At 58.9% G+C, this 19,761-nt stretch overlaps 3 protein-coding genes across 7 annotated transcripts in view; all 3 read left to right on the forward strand.

The window, feature by feature from the left end:
• COL7A1 (collagen type VII alpha 1 chain) overlaps positions 1 to 6,560 on the forward strand; it is a 31,395-nt gene extending 24,835 nt beyond the window's left edge. Inside the window, exons 97-119 of the mRNA XM_082688538.1 lie at positions 33 to 68; positions 564 to 623; positions 707 to 751; positions 976 to 1,011; positions 1,123 to 1,158; positions 1,238 to 1,294; positions 1,442 to 1,513; positions 1,985 to 2,056; positions 2,271 to 2,306; positions 2,617 to 2,697; positions 2,930 to 2,983; positions 3,058 to 3,111; positions 3,185 to 3,247; positions 3,694 to 3,756; positions 3,861 to 3,977; positions 4,072 to 4,149; positions 4,247 to 4,300; positions 4,467 to 4,515; positions 5,014 to 5,046; positions 5,187 to 5,273; positions 5,524 to 5,613; positions 5,720 to 5,917; positions 6,231 to 6,560. Coding sequence (XP_082544664.1) covers positions 33 to 68; positions 564 to 623; positions 707 to 751; positions 976 to 1,011; positions 1,123 to 1,158; positions 1,238 to 1,294; positions 1,442 to 1,513; positions 1,985 to 2,056; positions 2,271 to 2,306; positions 2,617 to 2,697; positions 2,930 to 2,983; positions 3,058 to 3,111; positions 3,185 to 3,247; positions 3,694 to 3,756; positions 3,861 to 3,977; positions 4,072 to 4,149; positions 4,247 to 4,300; positions 4,467 to 4,515; positions 5,014 to 5,046; positions 5,187 to 5,273; positions 5,524 to 5,613; positions 5,720 to 5,917; positions 6,231 to 6,247 — 1,488 coding nt within the window. The 3' untranslated portion in view covers positions 6,248 to 6,560. The remainder of the gene's footprint in view (positions 1 to 32; positions 69 to 563; positions 624 to 706; positions 752 to 975; positions 1,012 to 1,122; positions 1,159 to 1,237; positions 1,295 to 1,441; positions 1,514 to 1,984; positions 2,057 to 2,270; positions 2,307 to 2,616; positions 2,698 to 2,929; positions 2,984 to 3,057; positions 3,112 to 3,184; positions 3,248 to 3,693; positions 3,757 to 3,860; positions 3,978 to 4,071; positions 4,150 to 4,246; positions 4,301 to 4,466; positions 4,516 to 5,013; positions 5,047 to 5,186; positions 5,274 to 5,523; positions 5,614 to 5,719; positions 5,918 to 6,230) is intronic.
• Positions 6,561 to 7,662: 1,102 nt separating this feature from the next.
• UCN2 (urocortin 2) lies at positions 7,663 to 8,046 on the forward strand (the record flags this gene model as incomplete). The annotated part of the gene is made up of 1 exon (XM_082738419.1): positions 7,663 to 8,046. One exon carries the CDS (start codon positions 7,663 to 7,665, stop codon positions 8,044 to 8,046), a length of 384 nt encoding a protein of 127 aa, XP_082594545.1.
• Positions 8,047 to 9,572: 1,526 nt separating this feature from the next.
• PFKFB4 (6-phosphofructo-2-kinase/fructose-2,6-biphosphatase 4) overlaps positions 9,573 to 19,761 on the forward strand; it is a 34,928-nt gene continuing 24,739 nt past the window's right edge. Inside the window, exons 1-3 of one of the 5 annotated variants that reach the window (XM_082686004.1) lie at positions 9,573 to 9,671; positions 18,272 to 18,388; positions 18,534 to 18,630. In XM_082686004.1, the coding sequence (XP_082542130.1) occupies positions 9,608 to 9,671; positions 18,272 to 18,388; positions 18,534 to 18,630 (278 nt within the window). In that variant the 5' untranslated portion in view covers positions 9,573 to 9,607. Of the gene's footprint in view, positions 9,672 to 13,094; positions 13,375 to 18,271; positions 18,389 to 18,533; positions 18,741 to 19,761 lie in introns of those variants that run through there. The other 4 variants (XM_082686003.1, XM_082686005.1, XM_082686006.1 and 1 more) reach the window with 4 other exon arrangements.

Below are 19,761 nucleotides of genomic sequence, written 5' to 3' on the forward strand. Positions count from 1 at the left end.
GGCACAGAACCCTCACCTTATTCTGCCCGCAGGGAGTGCCCGGGGCCTCTGGACTCAAAGGAGACAAGGTAGATGGGCAAGGCTGCTGGCTCCCCTGTATCCATCAACCCCTGTACCTCTGCTGACCCCCATCACCCCTGCAACCTCCACTGACCCACGTCACCCCTCCTGCCTCCACTGGACCCCATCCTCCTCTCCTGCCTCCACTAACCCCCGTCACCCCCAACCTCACTGACCTGTCACCCCTACAACCTCCACTGATCCTTGTTATCCCTTCTGCCTCCACTGACCCCCTCACCCCTACAATCTCCACTGACCCCATCATCCCTACAAACTACACTGACCCCCATCACCCCACCCCGCCTTCACTGACCCCCATCACCTCCTGCAACTTCCACTGGCCCCCGCCACCCCTCCTGCCTCCACTGACCTCTGTCATCCCTACAACCTCCACTGACCCCTGTCACCCCCTCCCACCTCTACTGACCCCCATCACCCTATCTGTCCCCCTCTGTCCCCCACTGATTCCCTTTGGATATCCCCGGTACCCTCTTGTTCTCCAGGGAGACCCTGGAGCAGGTCTGCCCGGGGCCCGCGGCGAGCGTGGGGAACCAGGTGTCCGGGTATGTATGTCCGACTCCCTTTAGCACAGCTCTCACTTCTGATTTCCAACTTCTGAGTCAATGAACTTAATGTCATCTTCCAGGGTGAAGATGGCCGGCCTGGCCTGGAGGGACCCCGAGGACTCATGGTGGGTCCCCTTGGGGAAAGCGCCAGCGGTGTGCCTTCTGTCCCCTGCCTGTACCCTCTGTGCCCTTGGAACACGTTTCTGTAGCCTTCTGACACTTTTTATGTACTCTCTGGGCCTTTGTCTCTCCTATCCCCTGGGTCCCCTGGGCCTTACCCCTGACCCCTTAGCTGTCTCTCCTCTAATGTCCCTGAATTCTCTTAGCTCACTGTTGTCTTCTCATACAGGGGCCCCCGGGCAGCCGGGGCGAGCGTGGGGAGAAGGTAAGGACAGGGGGGAAGAGCCCCTGGGGTGAGCGGGGGTGGGGCTAGATCTTGTAATTCAGGACTTGGAACCCCCCTGCTTTGGAGAGATTCACACTTTTCACCCAACAGGGTGACGCCGGAGCCTCAGGGCTAAAGGGTGACAAGGTGAGTGTGGGCACAGGGGAGGGCAGAGGCAGCGACTCAGGGTGCTCTGGACCCCTCTGACAGCCCCTTGTCCACTCAGGGTGACGCAGCCATGGCTGTGGGGCCCCCAGGGCCACGGGGTGCCAAGGGGGACATGGTGAGTAGATCTGGCCCATGTCCAAACTGGGTCTCCCTTTGGTGTGGGAGGGGCTTCTCGGGGGGCTGGGCCAGGGGATCCGAGAACCGAAGCTCAGATGGTGAGGACCCTCCAGCCCCTGACCCTGACTTCTGACCCCCGACGCAGGGTGACCGAGGGCTTCCAGGCATAGATGGTGACAAAGGACCTCGTGGAGACAGTGGGAACCCTGGAGAGAAGGTACAGGGAAGAGGGTGGGGTACTCTGTGTGGGGTCAGGAGAGGGTTTCTATGGGCTGTGGGGGCTCTGTTGAGGGTCTGTGAGGATAAGAGGGGAGGATAGAGGGCTTTGGGGGAAGGGTTAGAGGAAAGGGGGTGGGTTGGCTGAGAGGATGGGGGCTCTCCGGAGGGGTCGAGGGCCTCCACGTGAGTTCACCAGGGAGCTCTGTGGAACGTAGCTCAAGGAGAGGCCCTCTGGGAACAGACAAGGAGCTTCTCAGGGGTCAGGGATACTCCAGGTGGGTTTGGGGGCCCCGTGGTAGGAGGGAGGGACCCAGATCTGAGAGTTTGGGCTGAGAACTGAGCCCCGCTGGGGGCAGTGGGTGGGAGCAGCTCTGGCTATAGCTCCCCTCACCTGGCAGGTTCCTGTCATACTCCAAACCCCCAGCCTGGTCTGGTCCTGATTGTGCCCTTCTCCCCCTCACACCCACAGGGCACCAAAGGAGAGCCTGGTGACAAGGGTTCAGCCGGGTTGCTGGGAGCTCGTGGACTTACGGGACCCAAGGTCAGCCCTACCCCAGGCATAGACCCAGAACCACCCATCACACACATCACATCTGTCTTGTGGGTGTCCTCTGATCGTTGGGAGGGTTTCCAGTCTCCTTTGCTGTTGGCCGCATGTGTGTTCACCTAGGATGTGTGTGCAGCCTGGGAGTCCCCGTGAGTCATGGGGACAGTCACACTGAAGGACTGCCCTCCCCGATCTGTGCTTCCCACAGGGTGAGCCTGGCATTGCAGGGAGCCCGGGTGACCCGGTAAGTCGCCCACGCTCCCACAGAGATGCTCTACCCCACAGGGTCCCTGTCCTCATGTGCTGGCCTTTGACCTTACAGTGACTGGTGCTCTCATGGTGTCCTCATGCTGCCTGGGGGCCCCTACCTTCACAGTAACTGCTGTGATGATCCCACATGGTGACCCCTGCCCTCGGGAAGCCCTGCCCGTGCAGCAGCTCTGGCCTCCGGCAGTAACTCTCACCCCATGACGTTCTCTGTTCCTCTCATCCAGAATGATTCCTCTGGATCCCCCCTAGTTCTTTGACTTCATCTTGACCCCTCTCCTCACCAGGGATCCCCAGGAAAGGATGGAGCCCCTGGTGTCCGGGGAGACAAAGGAGATATTGGCTTCATGGGTCCCCGGGGTCTCAAGGTGGGAAGGGAGGCCGAGGTGTTTTCCTGGCCGGGGCGGGGGGGTTGATGTTGGAGGGCAAGGTATCTGGGGTCAGAGGTCAGATATCTGGGATCAGATGTGGGGTATCAGGTTAGGGGTTGGAAGGTCAGAGGTTAGAGTGTCTGAGGCCAATTTGAAAAGTGGTTATGTGATCAGGGGTGACCAGGTGATCTCTCTGGAAGTGACTTTTCCAACTGCTTCTTCCCCACAGGGTGAACGAGGGGTAAAGGGAGCCTGTGGCCTTGATGGAGAAAAGGGAGATAAGGTATAGAGGTGATGGGGATGTGGGTGGCTGCGGGGCCTGGGCTTACGTCTGACCTCTCCACCTGATGCCTACAGGGAGAACCTGGTACCCCAGGCCGCCCTGGGCTGACAGGACGTAAGGGAGATATGGTGAGTGTGGGGGCACCCGGGATGGGAAGAGGATGGGTGGGCCAGGGCCCAGCTCATGTTTTCTCTTTTCTAGGGGGAGCCAGGGGTGCCGGGCCAGGCAGGGGCCCCTGGGAAGGAGGGCCTGATCGGTCCCAAGGTATGGGGTCTCTCAACAGTGGTTGTAAGGGGGTCAGAATGGGGCAGGGAAGATCATAGTAGGGTGATGGGGGTTTCATGTCAAAAGGGTTGTAGAGAGTTGGGACATTGGGGGGCGTAGAGTGAGGTTGGTCTTGAGGTTTAGGTCGGGGTCACAGTGGGGATTTAGGATGAAGGGACGAGAGGTGACGGTGAGGAGATGTGTATCAGGGCTAGGGGGCAGTAGGGGAGGCTGGAGCGTCCATATAAAGAAAATAGGTGAAATTAGGACAAGGGGTATGATAGTAAAGTTGGGGTCACGGGGAGCGTGGCAGACTGAGGGTCCTGGGAGCATAGGGTCACGGGTGCTTGGGGCATGGAAGATTGTGGCCATTGGGTCAAGGGACTTGTGGCTGTTGAGCTGAGGAGTCAAGGCAGATGGTCTCTCATGCTTCTTTCCATCCCCAGGGTGATCGAGGCTTTGATGGGCAGCTGGGACCCAAGGGTGACCAGGGCGAGAAAGGGGAGCGGGTAAGTTAAGACCAAGGTTATGGTAAGCTAAGGACACTGTACTTTCTGGAAGCGCTTCCATCTTTGGGGGCTTTGATCCCTGACTCTGACCTGTCTCTCCACAGGGGCCCCCAGGAATTGGGGGCTTCCCAGGTCCTCGGGGCAGTGATGGCTCTAGTGGTCCTCCTGGGCCACCGGGCAGTGTTGGTCCCAAAGGCCCTGAAGGACTTCAGGGCCAGAAGGTAAGAGCTCTGAGTCTGACTCCTGACCCCTGAACCTCCCCGACTTCTGACTTCTGCTGTCTCTGACTGGTCTCTTGATCCTTGCGTCTGATAGGGTGAGCGAGGTCCCCCTGGAGAGAGAGTGGTGGGTGCCCCTGGAGCCCCTGGGATCCCTGGAGAGAGAGGAGAGCAGGTGAGTGGGGATTCCTGGGCATAGGGCCGGAGACCAGGGTGACCTCTGGCGTCCTTAAGATCAGAGGTCACAGCCAGGTCCCATCCCTTGTGCATAGGGGCGGCCAGGGCCCCCCGGCCCCCGCGGGGAGAAGGGAGAAGCCGCGTTGACGGTAAGTGTAGGCCTGGGTGGCTTGGGCCCCACCTCCTGCACCCAGGACCCCCTGGGCCTGGGCCTGTGACTCAGGGCTGCCTCTCCATGCTCCCTGGATCATGGGCCTCCTGTCTCTCCCGTGATCCATGGGTGCCTCATGATTCCCTGTGGTCTTGTGCTCCTAGGAGGGTGACATCCGAGGCTTGGTGCGTCAGGAGATGAGTCAGCATTGCGGTGAGTGCGGCCCAGTCCAGAGCCTCCTGGGTCCCGTTCCTACTCCATCCATGGACAGGCAGGGTCCCCAGAACTTAGGGGGCTGGAGCAGTCAAGGAGATGGACAGAAATGGATAGAAAGGCAGAAGGACGCCTGTGCTTCCAGACAGGACTTTCCCATAGGGTCCCTAGCAGCCCGGTGTGGCGGTGCGTAGAGGGTGGAGGTGGGAGCAGCCCGCTGGGCGTCAGAGAGTGGGTCCGTCTGTCTGACTGCTCCTGTACCTTCTCCACGCCCCGCGGTTTCTGACTCTCTCTCTCTGTCCCCCTCCCTCTCTCTGTGTTTCCCACCCGTTCTTTCTCTCCCTCCATCGGTCTCTCTGTCCCTCTCTCCTGCGGTCCTTCTCTGTCCATCTCTGCCTCCCTGGCTGTGTCCCTCTGTCTCTCTCCCTGTCGCTGTTCCATCTTTGTCTCCTGCTGTCTGCTCTTATCTCTGTCCCTGCCCTCCTCTGCCTTCTCCAGCCTGCCAGGGCCAGTTCATCGCATCTGGATCACGTGAGTCATTTTCTGGGATCTTCTGCTCCCGGAACTTTGCTCATCCCAGACCCTCCTGTGCCCATCACCTGGGTCCACTCAGCAGGGGCTTGGCTGGGTGGCCACCATTATGACCCCAAGGCCCTTGCCCCTTGCTCCAGGACCCCTCCCTAGCTATGCTGCCGACACTGCAGGCCCCCAGCTCCACGCCGTGCCCGTGCTCCGGGTTTCTCATGCGGAGGAGGAAGGTGAGGACAGCTGGATGGGGGGTGGAGGGCCCGGTGCACGGTGCACGGTGGTGGGGGCGCAGACCCATGCAGCGTTGCTCCTGCATGCAGGGCAATGCCGCGTGCATGGGGCAGCACGGAGGGCAGAGCGCAGACTCGGCACATATGTGGGAGACCCGGGCTGCCCGCCCTGCCCCCAGGGCTAGGGTTGGGCAGCGTGAATGTGGCCCTGCGGCGGCCTCGCTCCCAGGACCCCTCACCCTCTGTGCAGGTCAGGTGCCCCCTGAGGACGACGAGTACGAATACTCTGAGTACTCTGTGGAGGAGTACCAGGACCCGGAAGCTGCTCCGGCCGGCGCCGGTGAGAGTGGGGGCCGGCCCGGAAGGGTTTGGGGACAGGCGATAGACCCCAGTCCCTCTCTGACGGCCTCCGGCGCTGCTGACCCCCTGACCCCCACTGGCCCTAGACCCCTGCTTGCTTCCGCTGGACGAGGGCACCTGTACGGCCTACACCCTGCGCTGGTACCATCGGGTGGTGGCAGGTGGCACAGAGGCTTGTCACCCCTTTGTCTATGGCGGCTGTGGAGGGAATGCCAACCGTTTCGGGACCCGTGAGGCCTGTGAGCGCCGCTGCCCGCCCCGCGTGGTCCAGAACCAGGGAACAGGTATGGGCTTACCCCTCCACCCAGATCAGGTCCTGGTCAGGGTCTCAGGTCAGGAGCCCCCTCCGATGGGGGGCCTGGGACAGATCCCCAGACCAAGGAGCTGAACTGAGAACCCTCGCTGTGGGGCCCCCTCCATGCTCCCTCCTCCAGGGACCTGAGTGAGGATCCCCTCTGTGAGGCCAGACCCCACCCCTGTCGTGCCCCTAGCTGCCCCATCAATCCTTTGCCCGGTGGCTCTCTGGGGCCTACGTGCTGGGTGAGGCCAGATGGCTGAAGGCAGCTCCCCACTTGCCACATCACACCACCCCCCCAGGTGCTGCCCGGAGCTGAGGCCTAGATGACCAGCTGAGACTCAGCGTCCCCTGGAGGAGTCCTGCTGTCCCTCCCCTTGGTGCTAGAGGCCTGTGTGCACGTGAGCGTGCATGAGCGTGTCCGTTATTTCAGTGACTTGGTCCGTGGGTCTAGCCTTCCCCCCTGTGGACAAACCCCCATTGTGGCTCCTGCCTCCCCAGCAGATGACTCAGTGTGGGGGTGGCTGTGGGCAGGGAGCTGATGTGACTGCATCTGACCCGCCCCTTGACCCAGGCCTACGATGACATGGTGCTGATTTGGGGGGGGCATTAAAGCTGCTGTTTTAAAAGGCTCCTGTTGTGACTCTTTGGGGAGATGGGGGTGGCAGGGGTCAGGTTTGCCCTGGAAGGGCAGTACTATCCTGCATGGGTGCACAGTCACTCTGTCTGGCCCTGGCCTCTGTCCTGTGACCCTCAGTCCCTAACTTGTCCCCAGAAAGGCGTAAACCAAGTGGGGATTGAGGACACGGCCCCCCAGGAAGGGATGAGTCAGAGGTGGGGGGCTGCTTCTTGCCAGGGGCCATGCCCCAGCTCCTACCTCAGGGGGCTGAGAGAGATAAATGGGCCGTGATGGGGGCAGAGGGCCGGACCACAGCACTGCACGGCCTGGCCCCAGCCACGGGCAGCCCCGTTGGCCCCACTTTGTCCTGGAGGAGGCTGCTGCTGGTAGGACTGGGGTGGCTCTGGGTGGGATGGGCAGGGCCTTGGGGGCTGAGTGGATCTGGGATTTGGGCTGGTGGAGGTCTCTGGACCTGAGGGGGCCTTGGCGTCTCAGGCTTGAAGACCCCCTTCCTGCTCTTCCCTGTCCTGGATCTGTGGCTCCCTCAGAACTCAGGCTCCCCTTTTGCCCTTCTGTGTTCTCTCTGTGTCTCTGCATCCCTATTTTTTTTTTTTTTTAAGATTTTATTTATTTGTTTGAGAGAATATGTGTGCACAAGCAGGGGGAGGGGCGAAGGGGGAGGGAGAAGCAGACTCCCTGCTGAGCAGGGAGCTCAACGTAGGACTCGATCCCAGGACTCCTGGATCATGACCTGAGCCGAAGGTCGAACTGACTGAGCCACCCAGGTGCCCCCGCATCCCTATTTGTATCATGTTTTTCTTCCAGTCTCCCTCTATTCTGGTTTGTCTCCTCCCTCTCCTCTCTCCCTTTTCCCGTTCCCCTCCCCAAGAGTATCTCTATCTCTACATCTAGATCTAGCTGTGCTCTCTTTATCTCCTTGGCCCCTGCTCTGCCTAGCTCTGTCTTGATTTCCTCAGTCTCACTCTGGCTGTCTAGTCCTTTCATCTCTGTCTCTTCTATCTCTCTCCCTTCCTTGCCGGGCCTCTCTAATCTCTGTCTCTTTCCCTGGGTCTTCCTGTCTGTCTGCTTTCCCCATCTGTCTTCATCCATGTGCCATGGCTGCCCAGAGCCCCTGCCCTGAGCCTCTTTTTTCCTCGCAGCCTGACCACATGATGACCAGGTGGGCTCTGCTGGTGCTGATGGTCCTGACGTGGGGCAGGGCCCTGCTTGTCCCTGCGACCCCTCTCCCAGCCTTCCAGAACACTTCCCAGGCCACTCCCCACCTCGTGACCTCGGAGAGCACCTCAGCCAGCACCGCAGGCCCCTCCAGTGCTTGGGGCTACCCCAGCCCCGGCCCCCGCCCGGGTCCCCGCATCACCCTCTCACTGGATGTCCCCATTGGCCTCCTGCAGATCTTACTGGAGCAGGCTCGGGCCAGAGCTTTGAGGGAGCGGGCTGCCACCAATGCTCGCATCCTGGCCCAGGTTGGCCGCCGCTGAGCTGGAGAGTGGGGGTCGCAATGATGGGGCCACCCTGGATCAGGAGACCTGGAAGGTGGCGGCAGAGCAGGACGGCACTACATTGGGGCATGGGGCACCCGGCCACCGCCCTGTGGGGTCACTGCCAGGTGGTGTCATATCACAGCTGAGTGCCTCTCAGAGCCACGGTGTATCTGGACAGCCCCGAAGGTTGCCAGATTAGGGGGCGGCCAAATGGAGTCTTGCCACACCTGGAGCCCCGCAGACTTCCAATATGTCTGGACAGCTTGGACACTACAGCGGAATGTCAGTGCTGGGAGGAGTCTCGCCACGTCTGGGTGCCCCACGGTCAAAAAGCATCCGGACACTCAGTGTGCTTACTCTTGTGCCACTTTTAGGAACCTCAACACAGCGGCCCGATGTGTTATCTGAGACCTATCTCAGTCTGCCTGAGACCAGACCTACATGTCTGCCCCGCCCCCCAGAGGTCACCACACAGGGAAGTGCCCGTGAAGGGTCACACACATGCCTTGTGCTCCCGGAGGCAGCACCCATCTCAGATGAAGGGGCCGCCAGGGGCATCTCCAGGCACAGGTGGCAGAACTCAGGAAGTCTGTGGCGGGGGCAGCCTTGCCCTGTGGCAGGCGTGTGCGTGCATGGATGACTGCTTCTCTGTGGCTCTGACAACTGTGACTGTGTGTGGGCAAGGTGAGGGCATGGGAGGGGGCGGTGAGGAACAGGGGCTTGTCCCCCAAACCAGCATGAAGTGCACTCAACGCACAGCCAGGCACTGTCCCACCCACACGCCTGCACACCCAGCTGTGGCCCTTGGACACACGTGGCTCAGGCTGCTGGGACTCCAGCCTGCATTGGGACAGCCAGCTCTGCACCTCCCTCATCCAACTGTCTGGAGCAAAGGTGCTCGTCTTTCCAAGCCTCAGCTTCCTCCTCTGGAGAGCACAGTGATGCCAGCGGGCTTCTCGTGAGCACGTGGTGACGGTATACGTGAAGGTTCTGGCATGCAGGAAAGAGCTCAATAAACGTCATGCCTGGAGAATGGGATGAACGAGGATCACAGTCGTGTGCGCCCAGGCAGGGACAGTCAAGGGCTGAGTCACCGCTGGCTACCCTGCTGCTCTGCCCACTCTCCCCACCCCCGCCCCACTTCACCAACCTGGTCCCCTAGGTGTGGAAGGACTAGGTTTTCTCTAATCTCACACCACCAGCTCCATTGTGGGGCTGGAGATGGGACAAACCTTCTGAACGGTGTGAACAGGCTTGCCTGCAGATGGGGCAGAAACTGTAGGTAGTGTGGACAGCTCTGGCTGGAGACAAGGGCAGACCCTGGGCAGTAAGGACTGCTCCGGCTGTAGAGGGAGGCCACACAGGGCGGGAGCACGGCTGCCTGGGCTGGGGGCACTGTTGATCTCTCAAGTTGTGAGGCCCTGGGGGGCGGGCCGGGGGCGGGGCTGGGAAGGCGGGGCCACACGGGGCACACCGCAGCTCCCTCCGCTCCCGGAGGGCGGGGCTGCCCGGCTCCAGGCTGCAGGGGGCGGCGGCCCAGGGCCAGTTCGCTCGCAGGATGGACAGAGGCGAGGAGGGAGGCAGCGCCCTGACGGACCCCGGGTCAGGGAGCAGCAGGCGGGGTAGGCATGGGCGGCGGGGAGCGGGTGGAGGGGATTGGGGGAAAGACCAGGGCGCAGTGGGGGTGGTGCTGGAAGAGGTGCGAGGGTGTTGGGGGGGGGTCTCTCTAGGTGTAGGGGTGCTTTGAGGGGGCATCAGCCTGTCAGTGGCAAGGAGGAGGGGGGAACACCGTCGCCTTGCAGGGGAGTGGGGGGAGCTGGGTCAAGGGGGAACTATAAATATCTTCTCCCTCCAGCCCAGAGAGAGGGACAGCCAGCTGGAGCTGCCTGCGGCCCTCCTGCTCTGCCCTTTGCTGGCCTCCAAGGGGTCATGTTTGTCCAGGTCCCCCCTGAGGGGTCACACATCATCTTGGGGAGGCCTAGAGGCTCATTTGGGAAATTTTTCATATGAAGTGGCTTTAGCCCTTGAACCAGAATTTCTAGGGCACCTACTGTGTGCCTTGTGTGGATCCTGACTGCTCTAAGCACCCACTCTGTGCTCTGCCCTGGTCATGAACGTCTCTGAGCCCTTACTGTATGCCTCGGCTGGCCCTGAGTCACTCTGAGCACCTACTGTGTGCTCTGTGCCAGCTGGAATCAGCAAGTCAGACCAAGCGGGCCACGGTTCACAGGCTGTTGGGTCGCATGGCTCCATACCGCCAAATTGGAACCTCATCCCCAACCCCCATGAGCTCTGGGCCCAGGGAGATACCAGGGATGATCCTTGGCTTGAAGTGGCCAGAGGAAGCTGGAGCTCCTGGGAATTCCCTGAACCTCCCAGTGGCAGCAGAGGGGAAAGGAGGAGGGAAATCAAAGGGAAGGGAGGCAGTAGAGAGCAGCCGGCCCCTGCAGCCTGCCTGTCTCTGTGCAGGCCTGGGTTGTCAGTGCACGGGTTGTTAGTGTGCGTGCACGTTGGGCTCTGTGTGCATCGGCATGTGAGTCTGTGTGGCATTCACTGAGGTCCCTGGGCCTTTATGCTTCAAAGTCTGGCCAGGACTGACCAGCAGATACAGGGATGAGGAAGAGTTTGAGCAGTGAGAACTGAGGATCTAGGACTTCAGCCACCCTAGAGCTTGTAGCCAGGGACACTGGAGAGAGGTCCAGAGATCACTGCAGAGGGCACCACTGGAGCTAACAACGGGCAGGCCAGACAGCTTCATGGAGGAACAGGGAGGCTGAGCCCATAGTCACACACCAGTGCCTGCTGACGCCCCAGTACACTTTCCACCACATCACTTTGGGATGCCCCAAGGTGGGAAAAGCCATAAAGGTTGGCTGTTCTATTGGGCATCTACTGATGCTGGGGAAGCAGAAAGCCAAGAGAGCCCTGGAGGGAATAAACCAGAGCCCAGGCGTAGGGGTGGGAAATGTGGTGACATGGAAGATATGAGGTTTTGAAGGGCTAGGAGTTCATCTGAGTCCATCCTGCACTGTGGGCTGGCTCTGTGACCCTGGGTCCTTCTCCCCTCCCTCAGTTTCCTACTTGAGAAATGGGCAGGGAGATGAAGAATATTCTTAGAGCAGAGGTAGACTCTGGCCTTGGGGAGGAGCCCCATGCTTCTCTTGCTGGTAACCTGTGGCCTTCCACTGGATATGGGGACTTGGGAAGGTGTGTTTGGGTCAGCCCAGGGTCAGACTGTTTGGGGAAGAGTGGGAGGTACAGAGCTGCCCTCTTCCTGGGAGGCTCAGGTCAGACTGGGTGTGGGTGTGGGGACAGTTTCCTTGAAATGACCCTGGCATCCTGCCCTGCTCTGGCTACCCCCTATCCCCAGCCTTTGACTAACATCCCAGGAGGGCTGAGGAGGAGAATGGGCGGACCAGAGGAAGTGCTGGGTGTCTGTGGATGGTAGAGCGCGTAGCTTTTGCAATAAGTTCCCGTGGTTGGACAGGGCGTGGGTGGGTGGTGACAAGGTCTCTGAGGTCAAGGTGGCCCCAAGATGGCCTTGGCAATGGCTAGGAGACAGACAGCAAGACTGCCTGTGTCAGGGACAGAATGAGTGGCTTTGGAGAAGTAGGAAAGTGGGCGGGTTGTCTCAAGTCCTGCTCATCAAGACCTGCCCACGGGTGTGCTGGGAGCTGTCTTTTCGTGGGTGGTGGGGGTGGCGGCGTTGAACACGGCAGAGAAGGATGAAGGAGGAAGAGCTCAGCTCTGGCTGGAGCAGGGCATTCCTCCCCAGGGTAGGGGGCTAGAGCTGGTTTCAGGGTGGGTCTAGGTGGGCTTCTGCCTCCCGAAACTTCATCTCCTGTGAAGGGGGCAAGACATCTGTATCAGAATTATCTGAAGGGTCCTTGCCAGGCTCTGAAGTGCAGGGTAGAGACAAGTGTGTGGCAGGGAGGTCAGAAGGAGGGGGTGCCACACCTGGGGTGCGCTGGGTGGAGACTTCTTCTCCGTGCCCCTAGCCCTGGCTCCTGGCTGGCCCACTTTGGGCAGAGGGAACCTGAGGGTGCCATGATCCTGTCTGGGGCTTTTGTGGAGGACATCGCTAGAGGGCAGGTTTGAGCAGGGTCAGTGGGGCCCCAGGACAGAAAGTGTACAGAACTTGGGAGAAGCTGGGCTGAGGAGACAAAGAAGACCCAGGGTTCCTGAACTTCTGGATTTCTCCCCTGCCCTTTGCTTCCACTGCATTCTTAGAGACAGGAGAGAGATAAGTAATACAAATGGTATTGCTTATGTGCTTCAGAATGGATTTCTCAGACACTGACACATTTTAATCTATACCAGAATCCTGTCAGGTCAATGATGTCCACATTCTATTTTCCTAATTATAAAATATGCAAATTTACAATTTACAATTTAATTGGTAAAAATGAAATCCTGTAAGAAGTAAGATAGTGCCAGAGTTCAGGGAGTCCCCAAGAAGCTTGGTTAAAAGGTCCTGCTTATGTGCTCCGGGTGGGCTGGAGTTTAGCCTGAGTTCCCCAGCGGCCAAGGTAAAGAGAGGAAACAATTTTGAGATGTCCCTGTCCATGAGGTAAAAGATTTTCTGGCGTGGTTGGGCCGGTCACTCCAGTGGGCGAGGAAGAGTCCTGGGTCGGGACGCCCGGCTCAGGGGCGGCTCAGTGGCGCGTCGGTTGAAACTGACATAACGCAGGGGCCACCAGACTGGTCCTGACCAACTGAGACCTGCGGGTCAAGCAGGCGCAGCTCCTTGGCATGCAGATCCCTCCCTCCTGGACGCCCCCGCCCACGCCCGCCCAGATCAGTGGTAGCAGTGAGCGGAACCAGGGTGCCCGGGGGCAAGGCTGTGCAAGGCAAGGCGGTGGATGAGGCCGATGCAAGTCTGCGAGGTCCGGGCGGGCGTGCTGGGCTCCTGCATCCCGGGCAGGTTCGGCACCATCCCGGCCTTGAACCTGTGGGGAGCTGGGCATGCGCGTCCTCGATCCCCGCGTGAAGGGCGGGCCTGCCGGGTACAAAACCGGCTGGTAGGCGACTGGGCATGCGTGGTCGGAGGCCGGGCCCTCTTCTGTTGGGGTAGGGCCTACTCGTTCTGGGGCGGGGCCTGTCGGGAGTTGGAGCGGCGTCTCCGCGGCTCGAGGAGGGGCGGGGCCGAGGGGCGGGGCCTCGAGTGGCCCGAGGTGGCCCGGCTGCTGGGTCGGAAACCGCGCAGTCCGACTCATCAAGTCCAGGTTATGGCGTCCCCACGGGAATTGACCCAGAACCCCTTGAAGAAGATCTGGATGCCGTACAGCAATGGGCGGCCCGCTCTGCACGCCTGCCAGCGCCGTGGTGAGGCGGGCTCCGTGGAGAAGGGCAGGGTGGTGCCCGGGGATGGGTGGATCAGGCGGCCTGGGCCAGGAACAGGTGGGGAACCGAGAACAGGTGAAGCTGCCGTGGCTGATGGTAGGGGAGCAGGAACCGGTCGAGAGCCGGGCACAGGTGTGGCAGAGCAGGGGGCGGAGGCAGATATGTGGCCATGTCTCCCCTCGCTAAGGACTAGGTCTGGCTACCATCACCTCCAGGAGGCGCCGGCCCGCTCTCACCCGAGTCTCTAACCACCAAGTCAGGCCTGGGGAGGATTCGGAACCTTCCCCTACCATTCACTTCAGGCCAGAGAGCGTGAACCGTGTCTGAGCTATGTTGGCCTAATGGAAATCGCTTGACCTCTCTGAGCCCAGAACTTTCAGAGGCCCAAAGGTGCGCCAGTCCTCCAGTGAGAGGAAGGTGGCCCCTTGGCCTTAACTACGCACCTCTGGGCTGAAACCAAGCTTTGGGAAGAAGTTCAGGGAAGTGCAGTTGTGTTGAGGATGAAGAAGGTGGGAACACTGTCTCATATAAACCTGTCTTTGTGTCCATGGGGTACATGCACCCCGCAGGGTCGTGGGGCAACGGTAACGTTAGAGGGGGAAACGCCCAGGAGACATGCTGACATTCGTGGGATTGTTAAGGGGCTCACCTTTCCTGGGATCCCGATGTTTAATCCACTTTACTTGACTTGCTGCTTGTCCTTAAGTGAGTCTGCAACCTCCTATTGCCAAGAAAAACAAAGGGGTTTTTTGTTTGTTTTTTTAGGAGTAGCAAACATTATTATGAATTTACAAGTTGGCAAGGACCTCAGAGAACATCTCGTCCAACTTGGGTAACAGATACAGAAATGGAGATCAGGAGATTGTGCGATGTGCTAAGGTCTCTCTGTACTCCTTGACCTCAGCTTGGGCATGATAAGGGAGGAGAGAGTGTTCTGTTCTTGTTTGGCTTTGAGGCCAGCCTGGAGGCCTTGGCTTTGACCAAGATGTAAGTCCTATGGGTGGGCTGTGTGTGTCTCTTACTACACTAGGTCCTGTTAGGGGGTGGCCATGGTTTTGACCAGGCATTCTGGTGGGTCATGGCTCTGACCATGATCTAGGTCTTGGAAGGATTCTTAGGTGATGATCAGGCTCTTTGGCCTGGGGCCATGGCTTTCCAGTCAATACTTGGTCCTGAGAGGCAATGGTGACTGCCTAGCCAGCCCTCCTTCCAGGCTTTTCTATGGAGGGGCCAAGGCCAAGGCCCCTTGCCCTTGTGCTTCTAGCCAGTCTGTATTGTCCTAATGAGGGGGTGGCCACTGTTATTACATAAAGGGCAAGAAGTCAGAACCTGGGCTTTGAAGAGCCACATTGTTGCTCAGCTGTGTGACCTTGGGCAAGGAGCTGATACTCCTTGCTAGGCCACGGGTTCCTCATCTGTGGGATGGAGACAGTCATTGTCCCTGATCCCAGGAGCTGCTGTGAGCCTCTTCAAGGGGAGATGCTTGATAAGTGGTGGCAGGTGGTGCTGTCATTTCGTCACCATCCTTCTTTGCTTCTCAGTACCTCAGAGTCAGGAACTGAAGCATCAGCTGTGAGCCAACCCCCATTCCAGATGGCAAAGATGCTGAGGCTCAGTGGGGAGGGGCCTGTGTTTCTCCAAGCTCCAAGGATGCGGTGAAAATACGGCTCTGGCCTGAGCACAGGGGCTTGTGTGTGGCCCTGTCTCAGGCTGTTACAGTAGGTGAGATTCTGGACTGGCCCAGCACAGGAGGGCTTCCTGGAGGAGGAGGCACCTAAGAAACCAAAGATGAGACCTGCAGATTGTATGGGGATTTGGGCCCCGGGTGAAGGTCCCTGAGTTCACAGCGGAGAGTAAGCCATGAGTGAACATGGAACCTGTCTAGGTAGCACCCACAGTCCCCAGAGCCTGTGCATGTAGCCATGTAGCATTTTACCTCCTGCGTAGTAATTTATAACTTGGTGGAAGACCCCAAGGACGGGTGGGGGATGGGTGGAAGTTGACCTGATCAGAGGCTGTATAGAGAAGAGGCTGTAGAGGCCCATGGCTGGTCTGTGCTGTGCAGTCAGTTATCTTTGGGTGCCTAGTCCCTGGCCTCTGAGGGCACCAGAGGCTGCTTGGCTGTGCCTCTTCTACCCCTACTCTCCGTTAGCAATTCTTTTTCCTTTGGGGGAAATTCAGGCTACACATGAGGGCGTGGAACCTGTTACCTTTCTTCATCACTGACCCTGGAGGGGCACCTCAGCCCTGGAGGAGCACTGGGGACAGGTGGGGCAGGGGCTGAAGAAAGGACTCAGAACATGCCAGAAAGAATGGCACTTGAGATAGCTTTTTTGGCAATAAGGTAGCAAGAACTTCTTGGCTAAGGACATGACTGGAATCGGCACAGGACAACAGGGGAGATGACTTTCTGTCCCCTCTGAACAAGACAGTTGTGCCAGATTGCTTTCTTTTAAAGAGTTCTTCCTTCCCCAGCTTGGCCCAAGGAGACATGCTCAGGAGCAGGTGCAGTTTTGGAACCTTCTTTAGGGCTTGCAGCGGCCCCTGAGGTGGTCTACCAGAAAGTCATCACAGGATAGCACCAGCCTGTCTCGGGCCCCTTGATTCCTAGGGCTCTTGCGGCCCTAAGCAAATTTATAGGAAAAGGAACCAGTGAAGTACATTGATTGGACATGTCTGCAAATCTCCTTGGGCACATAAGCCTCATGTTCTGCTATCTAATTGCCCAGTGCTGAGGCTCTCGAGGGGCCCAGAACCCCAGCTTCCCTGGTGTTTATGCTCTCTGTTCAGGCCTGGTAGTGTGTTCCCTCTTGTGGGCCTCAGTTAGTAATTCCTCTTCTGCTAGCTTGCTTATGTTTTGCTGTTGTAAGCAGAGCTATTGCAAATACACGTGTACTTTGAGCTTTCTTTGGGTCATTTCCTTGGGAGCTTATCTTGAGGAACCGTGTTGTTAGGTGATTTATTGCTTTTGCTCCCAGCCCTGGTGGACCGCCCTGCCCTACCCGCCTTCTGCAGTTGGCCGTGCAGGGGCCGGGGAGGGGATCCTGTCACCACACACTGGGGGAGGAGGCCAGGGCTGTCTCTGGGAAGATAGGAGATGTGAAGAAGAGGGGGTGTAGAACCCCACTCCTGAAGGCCTGGGAGAGCCCTTCAGGGAACAGTGGGAAGGAGGGAAGCTGTCTGGGTGTGCAGGCTCCCCTGCCACCCTGTGCTTAGCGGCCGACTCACTGCACTTTGCTTGCTTGCGAGCCCTGGCCAGCTGTTGTGCAAACAGTACAGGCCCCAGTGTCACTGGCCCTCAGGACACAGGGCCTTGCTTAACTTGCTTTTCTCTCACCTTAGCCAATGCTGAGGTTTTTCTGCAAGTTCCTGCTTGCTCACTGTCAGCCTGTATTCTGTGGGATCCTGTCCTTCCCTCGCCTGAGGCTTAAGGTTTAGGTCACATCTGTCCAAAGGTCATGTCCAGTCCAGGAGCGCTGCAGCCCCCACTGGCAAGCAGGGCCTTTTGGTTCTCTGTGGGACCTGCCTAGAGACGGACAGATGCCTCTGCGCCCTAGGTCCCAAGGGCAGTGGATGCCGAGGTGCCCCTGCATCTCAGGGTGGGGCAGGTGGCTCTGGCTTCCCAGATACACTCTGGCTTTTACCTGGAGATAGTGCGGGGCCTCACTGAGTGATTCTCATCCCATTTGACAGGTGAGGACACCAAAGCTCAGAATTGCCAGTCATTGTCAGAGTCCAGATGGGAACCCAGACCTGACTCCTGAGCCCCAAACGGAGCTGCCCCTGGGGCCTCTGTGCTCCAACTCCAGTGAGGGGTAGGACCCAGCAAGCTGTCCAAGAAGGGCTGCCAGGAGACGGCATTTGCAGAGCCCCGGGGGCAAAAGAGGGACAGTGACAGGTCCCCTCATGGGCCATCTGTCTGTCTGCTGTGGTTTCACATGGCCTATGTGCTGGGGATGGTGAAAGGGAAGCTTTCTAAGGTTTCTGTGGTGAGGCCACACTGAAAGCTGAGCTGGATCACGTGAGGCTGGTAGTTCTGCTGTCCTGGTGTCTGTCCCAGTGGGCCAGGGTTTGGGGATGCTGTGTCCAGACCCGTCCCCACCTCTGGCCTCGGCAACTTCTTGGGGTCGGGGGGGCTGACCAGCCGGCATGTGGGATGGTGGCAGGTGGGCTGTGCGAGGGACAGTCCTCGTGGACATTGGTCTGGGTCTCTGGTCTCAGCCCCGTGGCACTCACCCTGGGGAATTTCGAGATGCTGCTCCCCCTCTTCACCCCACAGTTTTTGAGCAGCAACTCTGTGCCAGATTGCATGATCCTGAACGGCTCCGGCGCTGCGGGGCTGCTCTCTCTCCAAGTGGTCAGGTGCAGGGGGCAGACCCATGGGTGGGGTGACCAGGATTGAGGGAGTGTGCCAGGGTACCATGGAGGTGGCTAGGAGGCAGGGCTCCCTGAAGAAGCAGCTTTTGAGCCGGGCTTTGTACCAGATGAGGCAAAATTCCCAGCGGGGAGGATAAGCAGTGGAACTGTGCTGGCAGGAATGCTGAAAAGGTTAAGTGCGGCTGGGTGTGGATTCCGGGATGACAGGTGGGCGTTGACTGTCTCCCGGGCTTTGTCTTTGTCTGCCTGTTCATTCAGGGGCGGGACAGGTCCAGCTTTATATCTGCAGTACCCATCAGGATAAGGGGCTGAGGAGATTCTGCTGCAACTGCTGGAGCCCAGACAGGCCTGGGCAGCAGGGTTATGCCAGTGGTGGCTGACACCAGGGTCTTAAGGCCAGGAGGCCTGGAGGGCCCATCTGATGTCCTGTGGCAGGAGCAGAGGGAGGGGCCCACTGGGAGGTGTCCCAGCCCTTATCTGACGCTGCCTCCTTGCCTTTCAGTTTGCATGACCAACTGCCCAACGCTCATTGTCATGGTTGGCCTGCCTGCCCGGGGCAAGACCTACATCTCTAAGAAGCTGACTCGCTACCTGAACTGGATTGGTGTGCCCACCCGAGGTGAGACTTGGCCTGGGATTCCAAGGGGGCCTGGGGGCTTTGTGGGGGAGGGGAGGGGAAGAGAGAAGGCTGGCCTGGGGTGCGTCAAGGTCAAAACTGGGGAGGGCTGCTGCTGTGTGAAAGCTGAGCCTTTTCTTTCCCCCAGAATTCAACGTTGGCCAGTATCGCCGGGACATGGTCAAGACGTACAAGTCTTTTGAGTTTTTCCTTCCAGACAATGAAGAGGGCCTGAAGATCAGGAAGTGAGTGTGTACGTGTGTAATTATGTGTGTTTACATAGAAGACCTTGGAGCCCAGATGCCCAGCTGCTCCTGAGCCCTGGTCTTGCTCTGCCCCATTGGGCTATGACAGGGTTGGTCTTCTGATCTCTCAGGGTGTGGTGGGGTTGGGGATATGGGGACAATAGGCAAGGGTATAGGGCCTCTTTTTTTAAAGATTTTATTTCTTTTTTAGACAGAGAGAAAGAGAGAGAGCATGGACAGTGGGGAGGGGCAGAGGGAGAAGGAGCAGCAGACTCCCTGCTGAGCAAGGAGCCGGAGGTGGGGCTCAATCCCAGGACTCTTAAGATCAGGACCTAAGCAGAAGGCCGACCCTTAACCTACTGAGCCACCCAGGTGCCCCAGGGTGGCACCTTGGCGGCTGGCCCTCCCTGGGATTTATGAAACCTTAGTAAGGACATCCTATGGGAGGGGAAGACGGGGCTTCAGAGAGATTGAGGAGACCTAGGACAGGTCATGGGCAGGCTGCAGAGACCTCTCACTTGCTTACCCCAAGCCCTCCACTGGCATGGCCTCTGATAAGGATGGGAGCCTGAGTGGGTGCCGGGACACAGGCCTCCGCGATAGGGCAGAGTGGGAGAGGGACCACCTTCTGGCACAGAGGGGGAAGGATTGGGCCCAGAACCGTACCCTTCCTACCCTTTCCCTGATAAACTGTATATTTGGAGGATGTTTGGCACTTGCTTAGCATGTTCTTGGCATGTGTAGGACAGGCCTCGGCTTTGCTTTCAAGTGGCTCAGACTTCACCCTCCTGTTCTCATTCATGAGATGGGAATTTGCAGACCTCCTCCCTTCCCCGCCCCATTCACACTCGAACCAAGAACACCAACTGGTGGTCTGGGGATCTGTGCTCTTTTTGGCAGGTGTCAGCTGAGGGATCAAGAAGTCTCCTTACCCTTGCTTGGGGTTCGGCCATTGTGCTAGCGCATTTAGCAGAGGCTGGCCCAGCTCTAGTGACCTCCCCAAATCAAGCAGAGCTCCAGGCCAGAAGCTCTGCGTTTGTGGCCTAGGCCTGGATACTAGGCTGCCTGCTCGGTCTCTGGCCACCAGGGGGCAAGAGCTCCCCACTGTGGGGCATGGCCCTGGTGCAGCAG

Source organism: Mustela nivalis, assembly GCF_964662115.1.
Source record: "Mustela nivalis genome assembly, chromosome: 1".
Taxonomy (NCBI): domain Eukaryota; kingdom Metazoa; phylum Chordata; class Mammalia; order Carnivora; family Mustelidae; genus Mustela; species Mustela nivalis.